Raw genomic sequence first — 21,995 nt, 5'->3', positions numbered from 1 at the left:
ATTCTAATGGTTTTCATTCATTAGCAATTGTTTTAATTTCATTAATGAAATGAATGCCATTATTAGCAATTAATTTATTTGTGATTGTTTTTTTAAATCAGCGAATTCTTAAAGTAGAAAGGGTATATTTTTTAACAGCTAATAATAGTCATTGTCATGTTCTTTTACAATAATAAGAAGACATTGCCGTACTTACCCGTTTTTTTAATGGGAAATCTTGCATAGATACGCACAGCCCCCGGGAAAGGAGCCGTGGGTTATGTAGCTAATAATAAGTAGTCATTGTCATATTTTACAATAATACGAAGACATTGCCGTACCCGTTTTTTTAATGGGAAATCTTGCATAGATACGCACAGCCCCCGGGAAGGGAGCCGTGCGTTATGTCGGATTCTTACTGACTAAATCTCCACTGTGTTCCGTCGAGCTGCTTCAATGATGGGGCCGCGGGTATTGGTTGAATTCTTCCGCGACCACATTGCCGTAGCCAGAGAAAAGTAGCCAGTAGGTATATCTAGGTAATTACGTAACTATGCTCGAGTCTTATTCATATTACAAAAAAATATATTATGTACATTACTTCGCAATCGTTTTAATTAAATTTATTTTTAATGTTTAGTACTTATATAAAATACTAAACATTAAAAATAAATTTAATTAAATGAACTCATGGATATGTTATGTATTGTAAAACTCGAAAGCACAAACGTTGATTTGATTGATTGCTGTTGCTTGAATACAGAACCTCGTTTTTTCAAAGTCGGTTGTAAATCAGTTAGCAATTATCTTTATAGCTGTTGTAAAATACTACGTAAATTCTTTACTTATATTATTGATATCGTGACTTTTTCACTCAATCGCGCTTTAATTGTCCTGTAAATAGTGTTCAGAAAATTCGCGATGAATTTTATTTAAAGCAGTGAGTGAGATCGATATTCTTTATTGATATCATAATTACTTAGTTTTGTGTAAATATAATGCAAGACTTATTTATCTGATAATAGCCTTGATACGATAGTGATATTGGAATTTCTTTAATTAGCGTGTTGTTTGTGAAAATTACAAAATTTGGAATGGTTGGGATTGTTTTATAAAATGATACCACAAATCATACTTTATTGAATATCTTTATTTAGGGATAATGGTACATTTGACAATTGACAAATAATTTATCTATATCTAAACCAGCCGAGTGCAGAAACATTAAAATTTTAAATACATTTTTTATATTTCGTCCGTGTCTCAACTATATAATAATGTATATTACATGTAAAAAAATAATGACGTTAAAACATATACGAATAGCTGTTGCTATCGGCATCATTAAATTATTTAACAAATAGCATAAAAAAATGTCAAAATTCAATAATTTTAAAAGTCAATACTTAAAATAATTAATAATAACAATAAAATACACTTCGACCGGTCGTTTTGGAAACATTAAATGCAATGAAATTTATAAGTATGTATTTACAAAAATATATTTGTGCAAGCTCGATGCAATCTACGTCACTTAGATGAATATAAAATAAGAGAATGTCGTTTGGGATCTGTACGTCGTGAAATTATGCTAACTTAGGAAAGTATTTATCTGCAACTATCTATTTATTGTGCCAGGTAGCCTTTATTATACGAAACATTGTCGCTAGCTATTGATTCCAAGAAGATATTTCAGCACTATATTTCAATACACAGAAATGGTAAAATGGAGCAATATACAAATACATCAAAGTAAAATCTAACAGATCCCAATAATTACTGTGTGAAGTCATTTAAAATATACATATGCAATAATTTAGATAAAAAAGTTTTAAAACGAACATTATCTTATTAGTCAATAAAAATGGCTATACTATATGTATACAATCCAGAAATACAGCTCCGTGGGAAATAATATTATGTACAATTAATTTAAAATGTATTCTTCGTTTTGTATAACGTGGTCAATATATCAAATTAATAAAATCAATCGGACGGATTTTGGTAAAAGTTAGTGTTAATAGGGAAATAATAATAATTAAAAATTCGTTACTCCCACAGAGCTTATAAAATATATTAAAAAGGGAAATTATACATAATATGAGCATCTCAATGCGCCCGCGCAAACTAAGGGCCAATCATCTTAAATAGATCCCTGTTACTTTCCCATCGTTTCCCTATGTGACGCTTACATAAACAATTTTATAGATGATACAAAATATGGTTAGACCCTTTTCCGTCTCTTTTATGTCATAAAAAGTTTTCTATTAGGATTAAAAGTGGGTGAGTGTGCGTTCATATGAAACGGTGAACTCAAGCAATCAGTAACTCAAACGATTTGTTAGCGCGTTGATCAGAAGATAATATAATTACAAAAGTAAGATAATTTGAATAAGAAGAGATGAAGTTTTTTTTGAAAAAAAATATAGGGAAAGTGGGAGCGCGATCGATAACATGAAGGGACTCTCTTACATTGCAAAAATTTAATTACCGCAAACGTAGTGACAAATATGAAGACTTTAATTTTTCTAAACATACATAATCTAAGGGATCGTAAAAATCCATTAAAACACCCACGGGGCAAGTAGCCGATACACTGAGTCTCTATCTAACCTTACACTAATATACTATTTACACCAAGTAATTTTAAAACACAACGACCATAATATTCGTAATAATTAAGTGCTAATGTAACATAGATATTTATTTCTATACAAAAATATTGAATTACACACATTGATGTTACAGCAATAAATAGACATGAATTCGAATATACTTAATGAGATGATTAAAGGTCTAATCTGTATATAATATAACATCCATATACCTTACATAGATCTTAGATTTACAATTTAACCATCTATTTTTTTTTTTGGAAATAGCTAAATGAAAGGAAACTCTTAGCTAACATTATGCACACTACAACACTTAAACGGCCTATTGAATATCGGTATAGAACACACACTTAAACATTCATAATCTGATTTCATTAATAGACACAAAAACACCAAGTTAAAATTATCATTAACATTTAATTCAATTATCTAAATTTTTATATATCGTCAGAAAGTAGTAAAATTCAGGTCCACAAAATATTTCGCACAGGTATAACAAATTATATAATTTATCATTGCATAGACATTTAAATAACTCGTACTAATTAAAAACATAAAGCATGGAAACCGAAACACACATAACTTATCTACTAAACACCGAGTACCATTAAAACTGTTTAAACATTTCTCTAACGTTACGATACAATACAGACATTTAAGTTGACACAATAGTAAGTACCACATTATGATACAGAATGTTCACATTTGCTATCGGTTATATTTGCACAAAACATCAAACTAATCGAACAATGCATCCCGTTCGGTGAAACGTCTTTACGTCAAGTGGCCAAGCTTTGTACGTGCGGTGTAAACGATAACCATCTCCATAATTTGCAATCAAATGTGCACAGTCGCCATGCTCTGACTAAAACCCTCACAGCGCACGAGGCGCGCTCGCGGATAGTCTAAATTCATTAATTTAGACCCTGTTTCGGTTAAACTCTCAGTCTTATTCTTGGATCCACTCCTCGTCCATCACACTTTATTTACAACACAATTACACCTAAGCTACAATTGGGCTAGACCGGAGCGCGGGGGCGCAGGGGGCGCGGGAGCAATGCGCGCGGGCGCGGGCGCAGGGCGCAGGGCGCAGGGCGCGGGGGCGCTGGGGCCGGGGCGCAGCAGGCCGCGCGTCTAGTCGTACTTGAGAATGGACTCGATGGAGAAGTCGGGGCGGCGGCGCTGCTGCTGCTCCGAGTTGATGAAGGCCTGCACGGTCCGCAGCGGGTCCGGTCGGCTGGGCCCGGCTGGCCCGCCCGGCTCATTTCAGCTGGGCGGCTTCGGCGGTACCTCGCGCATTATCAGCTACGGTCAAATAAGTCTCCATTACTTATCACGCGTTCAAAAGTAACGGTTAAGTTGCTCCATGGCAAGCGACTAAAAAAGAAAATATACGTTTCACACACAGCGCACGGGGTCGAGTATAAAATAGTAATACAGATTATAAACCCTTCCTTATGATGATCCCAAGTGCAAGCTATACAAAATAACTCAAAGGAAAAATATAGGTATTATATATATTGTACATTAAGAAGAGACAGATTTAAGACAGACCATAATAATTTATTTGCAATACCTGGTGTTGACGTTCAGCGTTCATGTTTTCAGGTGCTCGCACTGGCGGCGGGGGCGGAGGCCTAACTTGCGAAGTGCCCTCGCGTGGGCATCGAGGGGGCTCCGGAGGACCTGGGGTCACTACCCCATAAACAGAATATTTACTTATCCATTGTTTTGCTTATACATATTATATTTAAATAATAAAGATGGCTTTATATAGGTGACAGTATGCCTATTCCTCGATTCAAAGCACCCTGTATGATATATAAATATATGTAGGCTTATGAATATAAGGTGTTCATATCAAGTTTACTAAATTTCGTAGATTACCTACGTATGTGTGTTAAAATCCATTTTTTATTCATATATCTGCTGGTTACGGCTTTGTCGAGGCAATCAGCGTAAGTGTAAGACACGCATTAAGATTATTTATATCCCATAGCGTATCTTATCGATTTAGAAACAACATTAAAAGCCTGATAAAAACAAAAGAAAAATAAAATAATTGCAATACGTAATCGAAATCATAATTGATACTATCCATATTTAAACATAGATTAAAAACATTCCTACACTGAACAATCACGTGCATGGAATAATCGGGTTATCTAATGATTATAGTGGCGAAAAATTAATGAAACTATTGCCACTTAAAGTGACCGTCGATAAGATTAATGAGTGGTGTACTTTGTACTGCGGGTGAGGAGGGGTCAGGTGGAGGTCGTAATTCGAGGGTATTTAATTGTAAGCATGCAGTGAGGTGACCACTGCAGGGCAACATACCGGCGGTGAGCGGTATTGCGAGACGGGCATTGACAGCCAATAAGTGGTCACGCCGCTGAAGCAAATTGCCAACATGTTCTTCTAAACGTACATTCTCTGTTCGGAGTTGGTGCAGACAGGACAGCAACGAGGCAACTGTTAAATTCAAATCATTCTTAGATCACTCTCCGGGTCGTCCGCGCGAACCTTTATGATGCCATTTACAATCACATTATAAAAAATCGCAGAAGGCTCCCCTTGCTTGCTGGACCGAAATAACCGCGTTCCGTTACGAAGCGGGATAACATAAAACATTGCAGCGGGTACTTGCCGAACGACACTGTAGCGAAAGTTTTAAAAGTATGAAAAGGGCAAATTAAGCAACATCATAAACAGAAAAAGTAATTAAAACTTACGCTATACTGTCGTCAAAATAAAGAAAAACAATGAGCGCACTAAAGTCACAAGTCTTTAGCAAAATTAAATTCATAGGTCTAACACTGTTGTTTGTTGATTTATTTTAATTACGATTCATTGTGTCGCATATTTTTATGGTCTAAGGATGTCTCAAAAGACACACTAAAGCAAATGAGACAAAAGAGCTCCCTTTGTCTGTTAAATTTGAGTTAGAAAATAAAATGCAATTTATAAAGCATGTTGAGCAAAAAATTAATCTAGACCTTAATTAAATGAAGCGGCGGTTCACAAAGTTCACAGAATGGAGAGGACGCTGGGTGGTGGAGTCACTTTATTATGTTACACATTGTTATACACTGAAAGAGTTTTATTAAGTCTTCCCATAGACACAAACAAAATGAGGAAACAATGTCTGCCGGAAGTAAGGAAAACCAGGCTTTTACACAAAATATGGCTTCTATTTACGGCATCTCTTTTAACCTGTTGAAATTTTGAGAACAAAAGATTTGTAATAACTGTGCAATATAAATGTAAAGGGAGCGTTGATAATAATTAAAAGCCACTCGTGATAAAAAAACGTGATCCTCCTGAATTGGGAGTATTTAAAAATAATTAAATTGAATTGGGTGAGATATTGTAGTGGACTGTGGAGGTAATAACATTTTATGGCCGCCTTCAAATGCGTATACGTATGTTACGAAGGTCCATTTTGCAAACTCTTTGATCCACCCTTACATATCCAGACATTATTGAGGGTCATGCATATTAAAAAGTTCAAAAGCGACATAATTAATATAAGAACAATAGGAGTGTATTGGTGTTGAAAAGCGTGATGAAAATAGTGCATAGAATAGATTTTAGTACATATGTAAATTATAAATGAACGAAGCCGTCTGAAACATTCCAAAATAAGATACGTTTAAGCTTTCGACTAAATTAAATTTACGCTACTTAAAAAAAATAAGAAAAGAAAATAATACATCGATCTTTATCTCAATACTAAGGATTATAAGGCTAATTAAAACAATAGATTGTAAATAAATGTGTTAAAATAAAAATGAATAAAATTTGTCTAAATTTAAAACACCACTGCCGTTATTTTAGTAAAAATCGATATATAAAATATGATAGACTTTTGGCTAAGTTCGTATATTGTTTTAGTTTAATTTTTTTCTTTATATGTAGTGATATCAAAGTATGTAATAAACATTTAACAGTAAACCGAAAAAAAATCTATAGAACGAGCAGTGGTATATATAAAAAATACGCACTCAGCCTTAGCATCAAAGCCGGAACCAAGTGACGGATAGAATCTTATTTGTTCTCAAATTATTTATTTCTCAAAATATAAAATTATTGTAAGATCGCGTAAAGAATCCCTCGATTACTTTTTTTTGCATACTGTAATAGATCTTATCTGTACTATAATATTGTGTACAATACCAAAACTCACATTTAAACCAAATGTTACCAAACAATTTAGGTTAGGGTTGTATTTTGTTTTTTTCATTTTACTCGTACCAGATTTGCCATCACACTCGTAAATTTCGAATATTTTTTTTTTAATTACACTTCATTTTGTGGACTATAATGCTGTTTTTGTGTGTACATATATATTTTTATTCTATAATAGATCTTTCCAATCAATCGAAATTTCTCACGTGGTGCTATATTTTTCATACATTTTGTAATTATCCTTTATCTGATTGTGGAATAATATAAAACGAAAACCTCAATAACCTATTATATTTGCACTAAATAAGACTGCAAATTATACAAATAATCTTATTTGTACATGTTAAAACTGATGCACAAAACATAATGATTTAACCCATCACTTAAAAAGTCTATAAAATCGTGTAACAAAGTGATCTACGCTGTCCTAGTAGGCGTTATTGTAAGAATGATTTATCGCTGCTCAAAACTGCATACATTAGCCACAGGCACAAGACTCGGCTACGTTATCTAATATATAAGCGATTTAGTATAAATCCCAAACCAAGTTATAGCTTAAAATTAATTACCACTAGTGAAGCGGATTCTATGTCCTTAGGTGAATTGTGTCCCGTGCATCCGTTGGTGGCGGTCGGTCGTAATTCGATTTCCGTTCCATTACATTCGATATTATAACTACATACACTAATATACCATTCAAGAGAATATGGGCCTTGACGTTTAGTAACTTTTCACGTTTGTCATTAGGTTTGGTGTTGAAAATAAAATGTCAAACAACTAAAATAAATCCTAATTAATATTGTTGTAATAAGAGTACATTTATATTGGCAACACTGAATGGTATTCGCGTAGTCAAGATGGCTGATGCCGGTTAGCAATGTTGAATATGTAAAAGTGTAAACTGTTCACCATCCGTTCACCAAACAACACCATCCACCCTTATTCCTTTGCATAGTATACTTATTGAAAATTACAAATACCCCAAGTTCAATTATCCCCCCCCCCCTCTTTCTAATTTTTTTTTTGTCGAAACCGAATTACGCCCACGAACCACATCTGCAAGAAACGTCACAACACGCAGTACATACTGTCGAAGTGCTGCGCCTGCTCCATCAGGAACTGGGATCCCTGCTCCCACTGCCGCTCGAGCAGCTGGTCGAGGCTCTGCGCGCTTGAACCGCCGCGGATTGAGCTCGCACCGAGCAACTGTATGGTGTATGGGAATAAGTTAATCACTATACAGTATACATAGTATAAAACCAACCAACCCGCACTTGGCCAGAGTGGTGGATTATATGTATAATTTATTACATTTTAGACACTTTTGAAGCCGCGAGTGGAAAGCTAGTCTACACTTAATATTATAAAGAGGAAAACTTTGTTTGTTTGTTTGATTACGTAATGAATAGGCTCATAAACTACTGGACCGATTTTAAAAATTATTTCACCATTCGAAAGCTAAATTATCCACGAGTAATATAGGATAGGTTCTATCCCGGAAATTCCACGGGAACGGGAACTATGCGAGTTTTTCTTTGAAACCGCGGGCGGAGCCGCCGGTGGAAAGCTAGTTATATACATATAGTAATTTTAAAGCCGCCATCTACGAAATAGATGAAAGAGAGTCGTGTAGGTAAAAAAAATATAACTGAAAATCAGAAAGATTTTATTGATACTAATTTCTTATATTAAAAACTATAATTATAATCATTTACCAATTACATCTTGGCTTTGGACAGACAAAACTTAAATTCAAACATTTATTTATTCATTTAAATTTTTTCTAGAAGCAACGTTGAATCGTCATAACATATTTTTAAAATTTACCATCGATTTGGAAAGCAGTATCTATTGAGAAGAACCGACAAAAAAACTCCACGATAGTTACTCTTTTAAAAGGTGAAAAGTAAACGTATAAGTTGCAGAATTTATAAATGAAGTATGGCTGAACGGCAACAGTTTAATTATTCCTTTGTCTTTGCCTCCCCTTGAATTAGGACTGTAAAATATTTAATAAATAACTAATTGGGGTGAGCTGATATTACTATTACAAATGAAGTGGTGTGTTTATTTATTTCACGTCACATCGAATAAAATATGAATGAAAACAGTGAGAAGACAAGATGGTTGTATAATGTATAGGCTACTTTTTACCGCGGTGAATCAACGTTCCCTTGGCAGTTTGCTATGACAACGCGGACGAAGCCGCGGGCGGAAAGATAGTATGTAATAGGATTACTGCAGGCTGGGGTGGAGTAAAAATTGACTGGGGAATAATGCAATCTTGTACTAGTGAATTTTCAATATTGGCTTCAATTAGTAAGTACCTAGTAATCGTTGATTGGCAACTATTTATTAGACTAACAAAAGTACATTATGTGAATAACAGAGCTCTTTGTTGTGACGATTAAATGTATGTTATTATTTGGCAAGGTCTTTTAAATGAGCTATAGTTGTTAATAAAGTCTTCTGATGATACTAGATTGATAAAAAATAGTAGCTGAATGAAATGTTGTTTGTTGAGGATCAAATAAAATATGAACATTGCAAATAAAATACAATGTATATAGCTAATTTAAAATGTAAAAACGAAAGTATATATATTTTAGGTATCTAATTTAATTTTAAATCTGGTTTTATGATTTTCTGCAGAAATAATGAGTCAATAAACTCTGAACCAGTCAGTAACCTTATTGACCGGTAAAATTAGTCAATAAGGTTATTGACTAAGGGCGTCGGTCAAAATCCTTATTGACTGATTTTATCAGATAAAATCAGTCAATAAGGATTTTAACCGATCCGGTTCAGGGTTTTGATTGTAAGTTGTAAACTAATATATAACATAAGTAACGTGTGTAATGTAGTCATGTAGGCATACATACCGGCGCCGCCTTGTTGATGAGCGGCGGCGGCACGAGCGGCTCGGGCCCGCCGGTGCCCGCCGCGTGCGCCGCCAGCTCCGCGCTCAGCTGCTCCTGCAGCCGCGCCGCCGCACCGCTCTCCGGGTTCAGCTCGTTGCCCAGCATGTGCGGCGCGCTGCAACCGCCGCTCATTCTGTACGTGTTATTTGTTGGTGTTACATGCAACACGTACTAGAGGCAAAGCGTACACGTAACTGTGGCAACGGTGATGTGTGGCGCGCTACAAGTACCGCTCATTCTGTACGTGTTATTTGTTGGTGTTACATGCAACACGTACTAGAGGCAAAGCGTACACGTAACTGTGGCAACGGTGATGTGTGGCGCGCTACAAGTACCGCTCATTCTGTACGTGTTATTTGTTGGTGTTACATGCAACACGTACTAGAGGCAAAGCATACACGTAACTGTGGCAACGGTAATGTGTGGCGCGCTACAAGTGCCGCTCATTCTATACGTGTTATTTGTTGGTGTTACATGCAACACGTACTAATGCGGAAGCGTGCTTTACTACTCTATATGATCATGTTGTTTGTAATTATGCATAGTACTGGTAACGTCCGTACGTAGTCCAGCAACTATGATAGCGGTGATATGTGGCGCGCTACAAGTGCCGCTCATTCTCTTCGTGTTATGCGTTCGCGTTACATGCAACACGTACTAAAGGCAAATCGTACACGTAACTATGGCAACGCTAATGTACGAGGCATCACATCTGTCTAATGTGCATGCGATACTACTCTATATTATTATGATGTTATTTGCATAATAGTGTGCTGGTAATGTACGTACAGAAACTATGACAACGGTGATGTGTGACTCGCTACAAATGCCGCTCATTCTGTACGTGTTATGCGTTCGCGTTACATGCAACACGTACTAATACGTAAGCATGCGATACTACTCTATATGATAACGTTATTTGCATAGTATGTGCTGGTAAAGTACGCACAATAACTATGGCAACGATGTTGTTTTTGTATATTATGAGCATGTACGCTACACGTTCTGAATGCCAAGCGTACATGAAACTATGGATTTAAATGCAACATATCCAGCTTACACGTAACGTTACGTTGCTTTGCTTCTGATTGTTACAAAGTAGTGTACGTGTATTCGTACACTATTACATGCAACATGTACTAACAACATAGTGAATGCATAACTTAACTATGATAAAAGCACAGGTGATGTGTGGTGCACTAGAGCTGAAACCTATTTTGTTAGAGTACTTGCATAGCTTTTATATCTAAGTAGAAATACTATACGGATCACCAAAACCGGCGCCCATTCTGTTTGTATAATTATATCGTATTACATGCAACAGGTACTAAGTGCTCAGTCGTAACAAGCGTAACTATGGCAACAATTTTCTGCAGTGCGCTGTATTTGCCGCTAATTGTTTGTTTATTTGTATAGGTTTATCATAAAGTAATACGTACAAATTACTAAGAGTTCAAAGTGAGGTACGCGTAACTATGGCAACGCTTCTATGCGGTGCGCTGCATTTGCCGCTAATTGGCCGTGTATTTGTAAAGATTACACTTATAAGTCCTCTTAAGGTGCGTTACTATAGCAACGGTAATTTGCGTCACATCGCGCACTTCAACAACCGCTCAATTTATTTGTGTATTCATACAGGGTGGAATTTTCTAATACCACCTGGAGGGAAATTACTCTTAATATAATAGATAGAAAATTTTACTCAAAGAAATAATTTCTACAACTTTTACAAACAGTTGTAAAGAAAATGCTGCATCAAAGATTGCAGTAAATTCGCCTAGCACGCCCGGGCATTGAACCGATAACAATCTGTTGAAATTACACTTTGCAGTTTTTATTCGATTGAACATTCGAGTCAATAATTATAAGGATGAAATCTCTCTTACAAAGGTAAATCGAATTAAAGAAACTATCCTACATCTCGGATCTATGAATATAAGAAAGGGGTCTGCATTAAAACTTTGCACCCTGTACTATGTATAGCACATGCTACTTGAACAAAAGGCAAGGCGCGGGTTTAAGTGGTACAGCTTAAGTTTGTAGCGAACTGCATACGCTACTAATTACGTTGAATGAAATATAACATTCGACACTTACTTATGCCAAGCTTAGGGATACTTGTTCCTATTTTTCATATTACAAAAAAAATACTTTACTGATTGTTAGACATAATTTATTGTTATACTGTGATGGGATGTAATGAATTTTATTTTAAGTGATTGAATGTAATGTAGGTATTTGTTGATTTCACTGTATTTTATGTAATTTAACGTATTGTAGTTATAATGATGTGATATTTATCTGTACTATGATTTGGATTCAATTTATTTTATGACATGTATTTAAAAAATATTTTACTTGATCTATGAATTGGACTAAATACTTAATATTTACTTGATCTATGAATTTTAACCTCAACTGTGCTGTGTACAAACAATTTGGCTGGCATTTTACCGCAACATATGATTAAATTTGTGTAGGTATACCTAATTATAATTAGTCAAAATTGTCAGCTGTGATGTTTTTTTTTTTTTAATGGTATAGGACAGCAAACGAGCAGACGCGTCGCCTGGTGTTAAGCGATACACGCCGCCCATAAGCATCCACTCCACTAGGAAGTGGATGTGTTGCTGTCCTCAAGGGGATTTTGAAGGAGTTAGGTAGAAGGGGCGAGGATGGGAGGGAATGAGGATAGGGAAGGAGAGGATGGGTAGGGGATGGGAAGGGATGTGGGCCTCCGGACCCATGTGTACCTTTTTATATAAATAAACAAATAAATACGTCAATAACAAGACTATATACAGAATATCATGTTGATACAATAACTAAAGAGAATTTAAAATATGTAATACAAGCTAGACTAGTGGAACAAATACATCAATACAAGTGTCCAATATTTTATATTGACTGCCTATTCTACTGGAAAAAAACAACTACTAGTTGCTAAGGTAATACAAAGGTTATCGATTCATAATGAATTACTATGAAGCCTACATGAATACATGAAGGATATTGAAGTTCATTTAAATAGGGGAAAAAACAGTACGTAACATTATTTCTATCAAGTATCAACTACATAATATTTTATTCAGTCTCATAAGATAAGCCAAACAAAAAGATTACAATTTTATTATTGTTAAACATAAAATATCACGGCAAAGGATCAGAAAACATATACTCACTTATTCTCATACTTTGGTTTCAGGGGACGATCTAGTCCTGTAAAAAAGAGACAATTTTAATGTAGAAAATTATTTCCATGATTTCTAAAGTTAGGATTTCACAAACTCGCTACAACTTTTTATAAAGGGATTTTATATAGTTAAGGTAATAAATATGGTCTATTTCTTAGACAATTTTTGCATACAATATATTTGTATTTCAATTTAACTACCATTATGTATGTATCTTTAAAATGATCTGACCATTTTTCATTTAGAAAAGCAAAGAATCAATTTCTTCTTTTTTTACAATATTAGTATACTTAGACGAGTATTTACGAACGTATTTACCTGGAGAACTAGGTGGAGACTCCTTTATGTTAGGTTCGTGGTACATTGGCGGCGGGGTCGGCATCGGAGCCCTACGCACACTGGCCAGGTTTTGGACTTCTGTAAAATTATTTTTATTTAAGTATTTATAGCTTATGGAATTAAAAAGAAAGAGCGTAATATGTACGGAGCACACGTGTTAGAAGTGAAACTTCTTTGGCAAGATTCAAAGATATTAAAATCGTCGCTATACTTCATGACGTGACGGTATTGCGATGACGCGACCTTGAATTTTTACTCTCAATGCGCCTAAAGAAGTTTCACTTCAAAAATGTACAAAATTGTGTATCGACTTTGCCGTGTGCGGATCAATGAATTAATCTACGTTGATTCCTTTATCTATGTAGATTTAATTAACAAGGAAGATTTAATTCATGATAAGGGCTCAGCTTTCTCGCTAGATAGGATTATAATTATGAAGCTATAAGTAGATAATATTTGGAGAAATAATATCCCCTACAAAAAAATGTAAAAACATTACGATGCTATATATGTATTTAGAATCAAGACTGTACTGTCGGACATTGGTAAAACAATTGAAGTTTCATGTCTACGATTTAAATTTTAAATGCGAAACAGAAGATTTCGCTTATGTTACGATGCCAGAAAATATTGAGATAAATTGTATCTATGTAGTAAATTATACAGTATAAAACTAAAATTAAAGGTATAATTGAGCCAAAAAATGTTTTAAATCACATTAAAAGTTGCTTTGTATCAATCATTGAATGATTATATTATTCACTTTTCAACCCCAAACCTAACACAGCACTTGAAAATTTAAGTAACATGGTTACCCTAATTAGTAGCATATTTTATAATTATTGATGACACTAATATTATAAATGCGATAATTTGTAAGTTAGGATGTATGGATACGTGTTACCCGTAAAATTACTATTTCTTTATCAGTTTGGATGATCGTTTTTATTACTTAAAACTACTATACAGATTTAAGTGAAACTTTACAGCATTATAGGTCATACATCAATATGAGCTATATACAAATTTTAATATGAGCATGAGCTATCTAGCGCGGCAGCGTGTCAAATTTCGAATTTAGGTTCGTTCGGGGGTGAAACCGCGCGGTAAAACTTATAGGTAGCTCATTTGGTACTCACGCAAAGTGGTCTGCGGCGGGGGGTTGGTCATAGCAACCACGGAAGTAGCGGTGTGAGCTATGGCCCTCTTCTTGTTACGGTGTACCGCCGGCATTTGGCCGAGACCTGAGCCCAATGGGTCCTTGCTGGCTACTGGCAAGCTGGGTACAAGAATATTAGGTTAGATGGCGATTGGAAACCCAAAATTGTGGATAGTTTACAATAAAGGCAGTGCGGTTCAGTAGGTATACCAACATGTATTACTTAGAAAAATATAATTTGGCGGTCGCAAAAGTGTATGTGGAAGACGAAGAGAAATTTAAGGAAACATACTTTAATATTGACAAAAGACTGTTATTGTGGATTATTTTCTTCTTCGGCTTATTCAGTTCTATTGAATAACTCTATGAAATAATTGATTTGTTACGGACGAGAAAAGAGGAAAGAAGCTTTTATTGTGGAAAAGCAACAGGTATTGTGTGTATTTTTTATTCGATTAAGCTTATCAGGATACTCTTTACACTTTTTCATTCGTCCGCTTTGAGATTTTATAATCGAAAAATCTAAAAGACGAAAATGGAGCAAAAGCAACCCCACGGCTAAATTTGATTGTTCTAATTACAAAACCACATTTCCATTACATCAACCTAAAATGTAAAACAAAAGCAGATAAATTTCGATACATTGCTATAGCTGAAGTGGCCGGTAGCAGACTCGGAAGCAATCAGGAGAGCTTCCAGCGAGACAACGGATATTGAGCCATTCGAAACTGATAATAATTGCTGCTACTTTTCATTTGCATACACGTAGCAATACAGTTGTGTTATAGTTGAAAATCACTAGTAAACACAAATGTTAAAAAAGAAAAAAAAATACAATGCGCTTGGTGGGAATTAACTAATGTATTGACATTCGCGAAGAAAACACATTGAGAAACTGAAAATTGTAGGCCAAATATCGTTTTTATCGATAGGTAAATGTTATTATTGATATACAGGTCAGAACAGTCTCGATTCAGAACATGGACACAAATAGTATTAAAGAATCAAGAACACCAAGGTCATTAAAAGGCACCTGGCTATTTTGAATTACATACGTCTATGGTAAAATAAGGGTGTCTTAAGCTTACATTACAAATGCAAATGGCTCGTCCGAACACCGCGGGCTCGCTCGTATAAGATAAATTTAAATTTATTTATTAAATCCTAATTTTAATACGAGTCTTTTGCACGCTGGCTTCTCGTGAACTGATTTCAGTTACCAATGTATTTTCCTCAATCCAAAAACTTCGTTAAAATTTTTAAGGGCTTCTCAATTGTTATACCTCTTATTTCACAACTTATGTCTTGGCAAATTTTGATTTGTTTTGCGGCTGCGCTATGAATATTCGCGCTATCAAATCGCTTGTGCCTCTACAATATAATTTAAAAAAATACAAAATTTCGCAAATAAAACATACAAAAATCGCATAAGCCTTATAAAATTCAATGTAAAATATAAACAAAACAATAAATAGCAAAATACGTTTAATAGCGTGTTATCCAAATACATTTTTATAATTAAACACAATATACTGTATTTCAGATAATTGTTTCCTGTTCAGCTAACAATATCCGCGCACTTCCTTATGTAACACATTAGCTCGTTAATGAAACCGAACCAGGTCATAATTATAGCGAACTTACCCAGTTTTGCTCGGATCTTGCATTTCGTAGGCGACGTTCAGGCCGGGCCAGGTGCTTCTGCCGGGCATCAGTGGGGAGTGGCCGGGAACGTTCTGCTCCATCGCGGCCTGAAAGACCAGCTCCGATAAATATCCCTCCTCATTCATATTGGAAACTAAAAGACGTACGAGGTGTATGATAACAGAGGTTTCAACTGTTTACGCTATCCAATAGCTATTGCTATGCGTATGCACTCCGCATCCCCATGTCCCGGCAAAAGTGTGTATAATCGAATTTCAATAACATGACACAGTATGCCCCTGATCCACTGATCCCCAATTCAAATTAGGGCACCGGGTCTCAAACCGACATAGGCATAGGCATGTTTTCGTAAGTATAAAACTGTTCTTTACTATTTACATATATATGTATTATTACGAATAATGAATACGAGCCGTGATACGTATCTGATTCACTTCAGTTTCAATTGATTCGGTTGCTAATGAGCCTTCTATATGTTCAGTGTTTTCATGAAAATTTTAAAATGTATTTCGTATCGTGCTGATTCATACTGATACGATGTGTAATATGAATTCTAGGTCATGTAATAATAATATTGCTACATAATAGAAAACTCGTGTAAAAAATAGGTACTACAACTATATTAACAAAATACCTAGATATCTAGTAGAAATAATGTCACTAATAAATATTTCAAAAGGGTCGGCTAATAAGGGTTTTTATTACATCACATATCTATTACTAAGTATGCATATTTTGTTTTACTACAATTACATATTATTATTAGTAGTAGATATTAAACATAAAAATTTAGTTATCATATAACCATTCGTCCTAATATACTCAATATTTTAATTAATGAGACGAATAAATATGACTGATAAGAGTACAAAAATGTGGTTATAATAATATTTGGCGCATACGATGTAAAGTATAGCAAAGGCATTCTAGTGTGTGTTATGCAGCTGAAGATTTTACAATGTTAATATTGTCTATCGTAACTTAGTATAACAATGTGGTAAAAAGATGGTGTATGTTTGCTCATCATACATAACCGCTTTGGAATTTAATGATACCCCAGCCGTTTTTATTCCTATCTTGAAGCAAAATAAATCTAAAAAGAAAATTCAAAACTAATACCGTTCGCCAGTCTCGAGTCGTATTACATCTGAAATACGATAGGACTTATAAAATAAATGCTATTAAATTTTCTTTTCATTTCAACGTCTTCTGCAAACTCGGCACTAGTTTCTAACTTATTTTACACAAATATTTACAGCACTATAATTCTCAGAGCGAACAAGAATATTACAATACCGAACAATCAACACGTGCGCGCGGTGAACTCTATGTTCACATAAAACTTATGCAAAACTGAACTTCAATGGTCGCCTCCGAGAGACGTCTTCAGTAATTTAAGAGAATGTATGACCGTATGTGAATCCAGTTAATAATAAATTAATTACGACTCACCATGTTATCGCGAGGGGCACGGTAAAATAAGCCTACTTATGGTAGTAATAGAGTTGGGAATGGCTCATGCGTCGCGTGGGTATGTCGTTTGATTGTCACGGACACTGTCAAACGTTAGTGTATCCCCCGAGCCGACAGATGTTGCCTAAAGCGGGGTTACGCTAAGACTGAGTATGGTCATGAATGGCGGTCGGATGGACCATTGCATTGCGTTAAGGGCAGGTAGTCGAGGGGTTGGGGTGCAGGTAAAAAATCGCAATACTCCGCCTAGGGTGTGCTAGATAACGTATAGCGGAGTTCTTAGAATAATAAATATGAAATGTTCTTTTGTTAATTCCATGTTCCGTTTTGTTTGAAATATGACTTTGAATCAAAAAATGGAGACTTGTATTTTGAAGGTACCATGCGTAAAAACTTCGTTGCCTAGAAGAGTGTAATTAATAACTTAATTACAAAATATAGTTATAACATATTCAATTTGTTTAAATTAAAGGCAATTGAGAAAACACAAACTTAAGAATAAGAATGAGACATGAAACCACATTATGGGCTCAATGGGTTCCGACCACTTTAGCACACATGTTTGGTTTTCGCAACTGGCTTAATTCACATTTCTGTTATTATTATTTCTACATACTAAGTTCGTTTCATTCTTAAATATTTGTTTGAAAATATTGTGACTGGTATTTAAAAATCAGTATATTAGTGAGAGTAGGTATTTGGACTATTTTATATCGCGTCACGTCATTAGAGAGAGCAAGTTCAGGCGCAATAGAGGTCAGCAGGCAATTGTACTCTTGTGTTTATTACACTGCTCAAAATCACTTTAAAACAAGTGTGTAATTAAATTCCACGTCTTACCAAATCAAAATGCTTTGCTCTCATTTCTTTCGAAAAATAAAACACTGATAAATGTATTATTGTATAGAATAAAGAGCAAAATAAACTATCCTGATTTATTTTGAATATCTCGATTGCTAATTGTATACCTAACAAAGAAAACTGTTAGTTAATTGGAGTCGGATATCAGATAGATTGAGACGCAGACATTTAATATAATATGCATCAATGAACAACTGTCTATAATTGTAAGTACTAATAGTTTGATCTGCAATTAACTCTACCGACGCGAGTCGCAACTGAAAGGGGAGGATCACAGTTCACAAAACGTTTTGACGATCGGCGACTAATTAACGTGAAATTTGAACACCCCTGTAACAAATCATTGAATTGGAATACACAAGTGAGGAAAGGAAATGTAATATTTTGAGTAGCTATTTTTATGTAACTTACTTGTTTCTGCGCTTGAAGATACAGCATTGAAGGGCCCGCCAGATCGGATGGGCCGGCCATCTAAAGAAACACGGTTAACTTTTAGCATTTGAATGACATTAAATTGAGAGCATTTTTAATCACTACGTAAAGGCAAGCTCCATGCAATATTTTAAGTATCAAGCACTCGCTAAGCGAAGCTATTCAAAATTCATGCATTTATCACTCGTCTTTTATTCCATAAACTAAAATTTATAAGTTATATACTTTAATGTACACACAACTATGAATTTACACGCCATAAGTTACGAATATAAAGGTCTGTATGAATTCTTAACGTAATATTATAATGCAAATATTGATTATAGTATTTCAACGCAAATCCCGTATTAAGTATTGTGGTGTTTTATGTGTAATACCAGTGTAGTGTACTTCGAGATGATACAATATATCTAATGCAAAACAATAACCAACCCAATAAAATATTATTGGTAAACGACTCAGAATAAGCTTCCCATTTGGTTGATACTAAAATACATACTTAATCCTATTAACGATAAGAAGAATAAAAAGAATAACAAATATACTCATCATATAACACGAGTTATAAACATCCGTAAAGCTTATTTTCATTATCATATTATAAGAAAATAGTTTCCCGGAAATAGACCAATATGAGCTTAATATATCATTAATTGTTTCACGGAAATATAATGAGCTGAGTATAAAATAGATTATTTTCTTAGCCTTTCCAAAAACTTCCTTTAAAAACACAATCAAAGGGATTGATTATTCCTGACAATAAAATATTTTGTTAAAATGTAATCGTGTAGTGTTCTAGTTGTGTGTACAGGTATGAACCTGGGGATGGTGTGTGAAGTGCAGGCCGTGGCTGGTCGACGGCAAAGGCACCGACACAAGTAGCGAAGCGGGCACGTCGCGGTCCTTCGCGCCCTATACAACGCACGCATTAGTACGCTCAAGCTACCCGCATATTACGTACTCGCCGCTCGTCATTCGAAGTTTCGATTGCTCTTATTAATTAATGTTTCTTTTTTGGTTGATGTGCATTTCTTGTCTTCATTGTTATCAACTACTTATATGTTTTGTTGGCACATTTAAATGTAGGTAGTCGAGTAGTCCCAAAAAATATGTAAACGATACGATCAAACCACAAAATGACATAACAAAAACAAAATTTGACTCCACAGAATACAAAGAACGTCCATATTTACATTTGGCTTAATGTCGGTGAGCGCAGTCAAGTCCATTTAACGTGTAAACGTAGGGTCAAGCCCTGAGGCATAATCACATTCTATTATAAGTACGAAAGCCGACAAATTAATAAATGGTAAAACAGATTGCAATATCACCGAATGTTAATTAAAAAGGGATTAGTACTATCATAATATTTGAAGAGACCAGTACAAATATATTAAAGGCCTAGGGAGAGAGTACTAATTGAGCACAGGGGCAGATTTAATGCGCTTCACAGTCAGTGGATACAACAGAGACATAGGAGCAGGATATTACGAGACCGTATGCCCATGTTATTACTCCTTTGTTGGGAACACTGGACAATGTTGCAATAAAATGAAGTTAGCCCTGCCTTAATATTCAATTGAACTCTCTAGGGTACTTCGAATTAGGTTCAAATGAATGGTTGATTTTTGAGATACTACAATACATAAGATTTAAATTATAACTTGTGTTTGTCCTCTAATCGTCTTATATCACTAATTCCATCACCAAGTCTTTCAAGCTCCCTCAATTACATCACTAGCAGGCATCATAATCATGCATGTTTATATTGTACTAAATAGATATTGTTATATGTGATGGGTCCTAAGTGACTAATGACAAAGAATACACATCAAACATTAATTTCGCAAAGTGATATATTAATCATACTTAGAATGACAACAGCATTATATAACGATATTATATACGACACTTGCAGCAAAGCTATTTAAGCGAAGTATTGTATATTTTTAAAACTAGAGTACGTCCCCTACACTGCATCCCGCATGTAATAACGATGTTATTGAGCTTTGACCACAGGTTAAATTGATTGGTTTGCACTAAGTGTGTTTTTAGATATTTAAAGCGGCTAGCGATATTGATAAATAGAGCTTTTATGCTTTTAAACAGCTATTAAACTATGGAATTTCTATACATCCTCATCAATTTAACCTGCTATTATACTGAAAGTTTATTATATTGAATTTGAAATATTACATATCAACGAATATTGTATTTCGTAAATATATTGTGTAATTAGACATTGAGTTTTATCTCTTGACGTTTTCCATTTATAATTAGCACTCGTAACGCTGTAAACTTAAATGGTGTAAAAATATTAATGATTAATGGGAATTTTGAATAAAAACAAATCCACCCATGATTTCAAACACAAAATTGTAACATGCTAAAAACATGCTCGAAGGACCTATTTTGCTGGTAGGTAGAGTTTTAAAATCCCATAAATATGTTTTTAATCAGATGTATAAAGTAAACGATATGCTTCTAAAACAACGTTTAAGTTCAATATTAGATTTTTCATATAAACTACTCTTCCCAGAATTTAAGGAACCATTTAATTTTGTAAGGTAAGTAAAGACATAATTATTATTTCGTATATTTTAAAGACCTCTAATGATATACTTAATTACTTATATATTACAAATGAAAGCTATTATGTTTACCTGCATGTGCGATGGCGAACGTATGGTTGTCATTTGGCCCATCCCGCTCGGCCCCGGCATGGGGCTCGGAAGATGCCTACGAGAAATTTTATCATTACATAATATTATGTATCTTGTGTAAGAAGATGTATGAAGATTTTAGGTGTTTTTTTCTATTTCTTTTGTTATTGAAAGGTAGTTTTTTAATTATTATAGCGATAGGTCATAGGTACGATACTGAACTTTTTACTATAAACTTAATTTAAAGTTTCATAAACTTCGTCTACTAAAATGTGTTTCAAACCCAATCAATTAAAAACAGGAAAATTGCAACCCCAACCACTCATTCCCCACATTTCCCGTCCACGTAAAACGAAATTACAAACACGTAGGTCAAGTCGAAAATTGATTATCTGCGGATCTGCGGGAGTGTCTAAAAAATGAGCGACAAGATAAAAAAGTGTCCGAAACACGAGTCGACGCGTGTGTCTAGTCTATACGGTTAGTGTATAGTAGTGTATAGG

The 21,995-nt window shown here is 34.8% G+C and overlaps 1 protein-coding gene and 1 long non-coding RNA gene across 7 annotated transcripts in view; one reads left to right on the top strand and one right to left on the bottom strand.

Moving 5' to 3' along the window:
• Positions 1-1,108: 1,108 nt before the first annotated feature.
• Positions 1,109-21,995, bottom strand: part of LOC123705151 (protein AF-10) — a 37,995-nt gene continuing 17,108 nt past the window's right edge. For 3 of the 6 annotated variants that reach the window (XM_045653804.1, XM_045653809.1, XM_045653805.1), the window contains 12 exons: positions 21,493-21,568; positions 19,649-19,741; positions 18,809-18,868; positions 16,043-16,149; positions 14,379-14,518; positions 13,219-13,317; positions 12,889-12,925; positions 9,668-9,839; positions 7,874-7,991; positions 4,935-5,069; positions 4,171-4,289; positions 1,109-3,899 (listed from right to left, as the gene is read on the bottom strand). In XM_045653804.1, the coding sequence (XP_045509760.1) occupies positions 3,861-3,899; positions 4,171-4,289; positions 4,935-5,069; positions 7,874-7,991; positions 9,668-9,839; positions 12,889-12,925; positions 13,219-13,317; positions 14,379-14,518; positions 16,043-16,149; positions 18,809-18,868; positions 19,649-19,741; positions 21,493-21,568 (1,195 nt within the window). In that variant the 3' untranslated portion in view covers positions 1,109-3,860. Of the gene's footprint in view, positions 3,972-4,170; positions 4,290-4,934; positions 5,070-7,873; positions 7,992-9,667; positions 9,840-12,888; positions 12,926-13,218; positions 13,318-14,378; positions 14,519-16,042; positions 16,150-18,808; positions 18,869-19,648; positions 19,742-21,492; positions 21,569-21,995 lie in introns of all 6 variants that reach the window. The other 3 variants (XM_045653806.1, XM_045653807.1, XM_045653808.1) reach the window with 3 other exon arrangements.
• On the top strand, positions 3,844-4,377 carry LOC123705152. Its single transcript, XR_006753264.1, has 2 exons — positions 3,844-3,904; positions 4,203-4,377. It is a non-coding gene; the product is annotated as an uncharacterized LOC123705152 (long non-coding RNA).

The sequence above is a fragment of the Colias croceus genome, chromosome Z, assembly GCF_905220415.1.
Source record: "Colias croceus chromosome Z, ilColCroc2.1".
Classification (NCBI taxonomy): domain Eukaryota; kingdom Metazoa; phylum Arthropoda; class Insecta; order Lepidoptera; family Pieridae; genus Colias; species Colias croceus.
This window is presented reverse-complemented; position numbering and strand designations above follow the sequence as displayed.